The sequence below is a fragment of the Hyaena hyaena genome, unplaced genomic scaffold, assembly GCF_003009895.1.
Source record: "Hyaena hyaena isolate Hyena2069 unplaced genomic scaffold, ASM300989v1 scaffold_1272, whole genome shotgun sequence".
NCBI classification, from domain to species: Eukaryota; Metazoa; Chordata; class Mammalia; order Carnivora; family Hyaenidae; genus Hyaena; species Hyaena hyaena.
Window position 1 is genome coordinate 218,606 of NW_024081903.1, and position 6,950 is coordinate 225,555.

Below are 6,950 nucleotides of genomic sequence, written 5' to 3' on the forward strand. Positions count from 1 at the left end.
TACCAAAAGACATAAAAGTTCTTGTCACAGTGTCTTGAACATAATAAGCACTAAAGTGTTATATTTGATCAATTATGTTATTACCTTTCTTTGTAATAACAATAAGCACTCGAGTCTTATTACATAATTGTGGTTATTATCACTGTAATGATCAAGAAAAGAAATGAAACAACAGACCTGTGATCTTCATTACTCGCTCTGAGCTAATTTCAACCCAGTTTCCCTATGGCCCACTCCTCTAAGAACGAGTGCATTTATAGATTGGAAAAAGTTTTTCCCACTGAGCCCAACAACGGCACTTTAGGCTGAACTGAAAAAAAAGTAAGAGTTGCCAACCAAGTCCATCTGGGAACAAGATCCTCCCCCAAGGGTGGGTAAGTGAGTGACAGATATATAGGTCGAGCGTTATGGAAAAGACCCACCTACAGATCCCTGATTATTGTTAATAGTCTATACTTCACTTGGCTCCTGCTTCTGTTTTGGGGTCGGGGGAGCCTCAACGCAGATGTCAGGTGTTGAACTGGTCAGGACATAAGTGATTCACTTTCTTTTGTTTAAAGTCCTAAGTCCCCGCACGCCTGATGAGTGAAAATGTTTCTCGAGTACGAAAGCCTTTATGCTAGAACAGTGCTTTGCTCTAATCACTAAGCCTCCACGTTAAGACTGGTGGCAACTGCCTCGACGCGTACAGAACGTTCTTTTGGGGTAGAATCCTGGGAGACTCGTAAGAATCCTGCCGTAATCGACGCTTTCCCAGACAACTGTGAGCAGTCTCCAAAACTCACGGTTTAAACCCACATTAAGAAGCGATATGCAAAAACAAAATGTAGAAAAGACGAACATAAGACGCAAGTGAGAGGAGGCAGGACCTCGACAACGCTACAGACCTCCGCCACTGCCAGGGTCTTCGCGACCGGTATTTCTCCGCCATCTCCTACCGCGATTTTCCAAACCTGCCACCTCGGCTACCGTCGTCCCTGCCCAGACGACGGCTACTGCCGAGGATTCTGGGCAGGCGCGAGCAAGCTGCCTCACGCGCCCAGATCGCCGCTGCCGAGAAGACGCTAGCAGGCGCCATGACGGACAAGTGTCGCCGCGCGAAAGTCTACTTTCTGAACCGAGATAAACAATGGGAAGACCTGGGCAGCGGAAATGTGTCTTCCACTTACGTGGAGCAGCTCCAGGGCGTGTGTCTGCTGGTTCAGTCAGATTCCAGTGACGCGCTGATCCTGGAGTCAAAGATAAATGCAAATACGCCCTACCAGAGGCAACAGGAAACGCTGATTGTTTGGTCTGAAGCCGAGAGCCACGGTATGGCTTTAAGTTTCCAGGACACCAAAGGTTGTCAGGAGATCTGGGAAGACATTTGCCGAGTTCAAGGTAAAGATCCGTCCGTCAGTATCACACAAGACCTCATAGATGACTCGGACTATGAATTTGATAACCTACTAGAAAGTAGTGATGTGTTTGACTTGCCTAAGTGTGAACTGAGTAAACTCGAAGAGATTTCTGACTTTATTACCTCGGTTCTTGCTTTACCTATTCATAAGGAAAGACTGGCTCTGATCTTAGAAAATGGAAACTATATTAAAAATTTGCTGCAGCTGTTCCACACTTGCGAAAACCTAGGGGACACTGCAGGCTTACGCTATTTGCATGAAATTATTAAAAGCATCTTATTCCTTAACAGGCCATCTCTGTTTGAGATCATGTTTTCTGATGAGTGTATTATGGATGTGGTGGGATGCCTTGAATATGACCCTGCTCTGGCTCAGCCGAAAAGGCATAGGGAATTCTTGACTCAAAATGCAAAGTTCAAGGAAGTTGTACCAATAACAGGCTGTGAACTTAGGCAAAAGATACATCAGACCTATAGGGTACAGTACATTCACGATATCCTTATGCCGATACCATCCGTGTTTGAAGAGAATCTTCTTTCTAGTCTTACAACTTTTATTTTCCTCAACAAGATGGAGATAGTCCGCATGCTGCAGGAAGATGACAACTTTTTGTCTGAAGTTTTTGTGCAGCTCAGGAGCGAGACTATAGATGATGATAGACAGCGCGAGTTACTACTTTTCTTCAAGGAATTCTGTGCATTTTCACAGACATTACAGCCTCCAAACAGGGATGCCCTGTTAAAAACATTGACACATTTGGGGATCCTTCCTGTTCTTAAAATTGTGATGGGCAAGAATGATTTGCAGATAAGATCAACTGCTTCTGACATATTTGCTTATCTCGTAGAGTATAGTCCATCCATGATCCGAGATTTTATAATGGAAGAAGCCCAGCAGAGTATAGACGGTAAACTTTTCATTAATTTAGTAATTGAGCAAATGACCTCTGATACTGATCCTGAGCTGGCAGGTGCTGTTCATTTAATGGGACTCTTTCGTGCTCTACTCGATCCTGAAAATATGATGTCAACACCTAGTAAATGTGAAAAAAGTAAGTTTCTAAATTTCTTCTATAAGCATTGTATACATAACTTCATAGCACCACTTTTTGCTACCACTTCAGAAAATATATGTGAAGGGGATAATGTAGTTGGATTTGACAAAAACAACACAAATTGCCCTGATAATTATAAAACAGCACTGCTGCTTTCTTTAATTTTAGAGCTGCTCACGTTTTGTGTGCAACATCACACATATTACATAAAAAACTATATTTTAAGCAAAGATTTGCTAAGAAAAGTCTTGATCTTGATGAGTTCAAAGCACACCTTCCTGACCCTGTGTGCTCTCCGCTTTATGAGAAGCATGATTGGCCTTCAAGATGAACTTTATAATTGTTACATCATCAACGGAAATCTTTTTGAGCCAGTTGTAAATGCTCTTCTGGAAAATGGGAGTCGGTACAATATGTTGAATTCAGCTATTATTGAGCTCTTTGAATACATAAGAGTGGAAAATATAAAGTCTCTTATTATACATATAGTTGAGAAGTTTTATAAAGTACTTGAATCAATTGAATATGTTCAGACCTTCAAAGGATTGAAGACTAAATACGACCAAGAAAAAGACCAACAAAATCAAATACGGAAGAATTTACATGCTATACTGTGTAGTAAAATAATTTGCAGTGACATCAGTGTCTCAGAGAAGAAGGAAGAAATGTGTATTAAACAAGATTCAGGGGAAGAAGAACCAGTTATGCCACCATTGGAAGATGATTTTCCAGATTTTTATGATAAATTCATCAAGCCTGAAAACCCAAAAGAAAATGAAGGCAAGGAAGATCTCCCTAAAAGAACATCTTCTGGGAGCTGCAAAGTCCCTTCATCCCACTCTGCTGGTGGTGCTGATGAAATGAGCAGCCTCAACAGTAGCAGCACTGTTGCCTTAAAGGATCCAGATGATGAAGAGAAAGATGAAGAAGATGAAACACCACCCAAGAAGAAACCGCATCTTAGCTCGTAAAACCTTCAATGTTACTAAACTCTACTAATGTTACTAAATTCTACTTTACTAACACTAAAATAAGAAGCAAACATGCTCGGTGTTATTGTCTAGGAGGGTTTAGTTCTTTTTTTTTTTTGGTGATCTTGCGAAACTATAGTTCTTTTTTTTCTTTTTTTTTTTTTTTTCTTTTTCTTTTTCTTTTTTTTTTTTTTTTTTTTTTTTTTTACAAATAGTTTATTGTCAAGTTGGTTTCCATATAACACCCAGTGCTCATCCCCACAAGTGCCCTAGGAGAGTTTAGTTCTATAAAAACCAAACTTGACAGAATTTAAAAATACTAAAAACACTAACCAGAATCTGAAGATAACTTCTTTGCAAGAAAAATCTTGGTTTGGGGACGGGGGGAGGAAATAGGTTGATGATATAATATTAATGTAGTTTTGTTTCAGGGGTATTTTTTAAAAGCAATTATTAACATTGCAGTTGCAAAGCTTATAACATGACTTGTTCAATGTTTCTGGCTATGGTTTTCTTTGCCTCAATTACCTTTTTTTGAAATAAAAGCTTATGTTTATATGGAAACAAAGACAACTGTAATAAAAAAATTAAGCTATTCACGTTTCTGCAAAGATTTAACACAAATTCAGCCTCTGGGTAATTGGAGGAAAGTAACTTGCAGTGTGTATTTTTCATGAATAAAGAAAGCTGGATTCAAAATGTGCAGTTGTTAATTTAACTTTTTTTTTTTTTTGATAAGAGAATCAATCCAGTAGCATTCTAAAAAGGTGTTCTCTATTACCTTGGTAGTGGGTCGAACAGAATGCTTTCAATTGCCAGACGGTGTAAGGTACTTTTGAAGATATTTCCCGATGCTTTAATAAAGTTGTGTCAGTCTTCAAAACAGGCTAAGTTTTAAAGTATAATTTAGAAAGACTAACATACAAAAAGAGGTGTGACTCTTGGTGGATCAAGAATTTGTAAAAAGTTGTAGCAAAGAGTTGAGAGAATTTATTTTTAGAGGAGCAAGTCAACTGGGTCCGTTTTTCCTGGAATGTCTTAAAGTGAAGTAGTTTTTCCTATTTTAAAGATTTTAGATTTAATTTCAGTTTTGGTTATTGTTTGAACCAGGTGGGCTGTCTGTGTAGATATGGAGTATAGTTTTCCATAAGACAGGTTTTTATTTTATATTCAAAATATCACTGTAGTTGTTTTGCACCATTTGATGATATTCATGCTCAACTATAAAATTTAGGAGTGAAGAAGTCACCTTGTAATTCCAAAAATAAAAGGGACCGTTTTAAGTGTACTATTATGCCAATAAAAAAGACATGCAGAGGTAAGAGAGTTGTGTGAGAGTGTATTCCTAAAGCAAGAAATCATCATTTTATCAGATGTAAAATCTGATAAAGTGTGGACATGACCTCAGGAGATATAACCACACATTGCTGAGGACATGACACAGCAGGAAAACTGCATTTTTACATCTCTCAAACCATACGGGTTAAATAAAATGTTGTAATGGAATTATTCGTGTTGTGAGTATATGTCAAAAAAGGCAGTTTTTTCCAAAAGCATCTCATGTTTCCCTTCTGGCTAGATTGTCACGGGAAATGTTATCCATAGTCCACACATTTACATACATACACAGAGTGTTGCTTTGAAAAAAATATCCTTAACTCTTCGTTTTGATGGGAATGGCCCCAGCTCCTTAGCAGAGCAGCTATTTACAACTACACCGAGAAGAACAGTTTTTCTGTGCTCTTTTCTGCTTAGTCTCTTCTCTTCAGCTAGTTTGAATCAGCCATTAATAAACGGACATTGTAGGAGAAAAAAATGAATATTTGCATTTCTTTCTGTACTATTTCCAGTGAATTTGTAAAGAGGGGTGGAGGAGGGAATGTAATGAGAAGTTAAAAAAAAATAAGAAGAAAAAAAAAACAAAAGAAAAAAGGACAGGCATTCTATTGAGCTGTATAACCTCTATGAGCCCTTTTCTAGTCTCAGCTACTTAATGTTAGGGAAACAACATGACAGGCAAAGTGGTGCAAAGGCAAATTGCCCATCAAATGGCATAACCTGCTATTATGGGAACATTGAAGAGGGCAACAAAACACAGAAGAGCAAGCCTTACTTGTCTGCACACTGAATGGAAAACGTTCAGTCTGTCTAGATACTGTGTATGAGGAGATAGTGTGTCAGAAATGTTTAATTCCATCTTTAAGATTTTTAGAAGTAATTTTACCAGGCCCCTTAAGTGGGTTATTTATGCAAACAGGAAACAGTTTCAACTGGCTCTGCATGTATGGTAAAATACAGACAGACATTTTTGGGCAGGCACCCTGGGTTCATCAAGATTAGGGCTATAAATGCATGGCCTCCAGTAATTTTTACAGTATAATGACTTTCTAAATACACCAACAAAGGAAACGTGATACAACAGGTAAAGCAAAAGCTTCCTATTCAGACAGCCCTTGCTGACAATGCAGACTCTGACGCTTACAAGGTCAGTGACCTTAGACAATTTACTTCTTTGCTCCTCTAACCACGGTTTCTTCATCTTTTCCTAAAAATCAGAAACTATATGTAAATTACCCAGAACATTTTCAGCACTCAATAAATAGCTTTTGAAACTCTTTATTATCAACAATAGTAGCATAATCACTTGCAAGAAGACTGGGGATAAAGTCAGAAAAACACTTATATCACAAGTTATGCTCCTAAATCAATAATCTCATATTCTCGATCAAATGATAACAACACGATAAATTAAAAATTAATGAGTTCACTTCTGGCTAGCAGACAAGTCTTTGCAGATGCATCATGCCCTGCTGAGACACAACGGAAATAAAAGGCATTAAAGTCGAAAGAAAAATAAGCTTGCATAGCTCCACTTGGGTGGAGTGGTGTCTCGGGTGTTATTGGAGGAGCACAGAGAAAATTGAAATTAGAAGAGTAGCAGAAGAGGTGAGGAGGGCAACCAAGATTTGTGAAAATGAAGAGAGTCAATAAGCCCTCTTCTCTTCTGGTGCCCCACCCCAGCAAGCAGAGCAGGCAGCTAGAATACATCCCTAGATAACAGATCAAGTGTCCTTCTCCTTAAAGCAATTGGAATAATGGCCAAAGCTGAGGGCCATGGTATGGACGTTGTTACCTCAGAGTTATTCTCTTCTCATGAGGGTGTTGGAAGACCCAGGATGCTGCAGGTTTACTGCTCTAAGGTACAAGTCACAGTGTTTCCAGGGTGAGATGGATTAATGCCCAGCTCCCACCTAAGAAGTACAATCTCAAGACGACATGGGGCGCCTGCTGGGTGGCTCAGTCGATTAAGCACCCGACTCTTGCTTCCGGCGCGGGTCATGATCCTGCGGTTCGTGAAACAAAGCCCCAACTGGGGATCTGAGCTGGCAGCTAGGAGCCTGCTTGGGATTCTCTCTCTCCCTGTTTCTCTGCCCCTCCTCCACTCACACTTTTTCTCTCTCTCTCTCTTAAAATAAATAAATAGATGTTAAAACAAACAAACAAATAAAAAAGAGGACAAATGAC

The 6,950-nt window shown here is 39.2% G+C and overlaps 1 protein-coding gene across 1 annotated transcript; it reads left to right on the top strand.

Moving 5' to 3' along the window:
• Nucleotides 1–1,076: 1,076 nt before the first annotated feature.
• Nucleotides 1,077–3,425, top strand: LOC120224848 (serine/threonine-protein phosphatase 4 regulatory subunit 3B-like). The gene is made up of 2 exons (XM_039223092.1): nt 1,077–2,583; nt 2,743–3,425. The coding sequence occupies exons 1-2, from the start codon at nt 1,077–1,079 to the stop codon at nt 3,423–3,425; spliced, it is 2,190 nt and encodes a 729-aa protein (XP_039079023.1).
• Nucleotides 3,426–6,950: the final 3,525 nt, after the last annotated feature.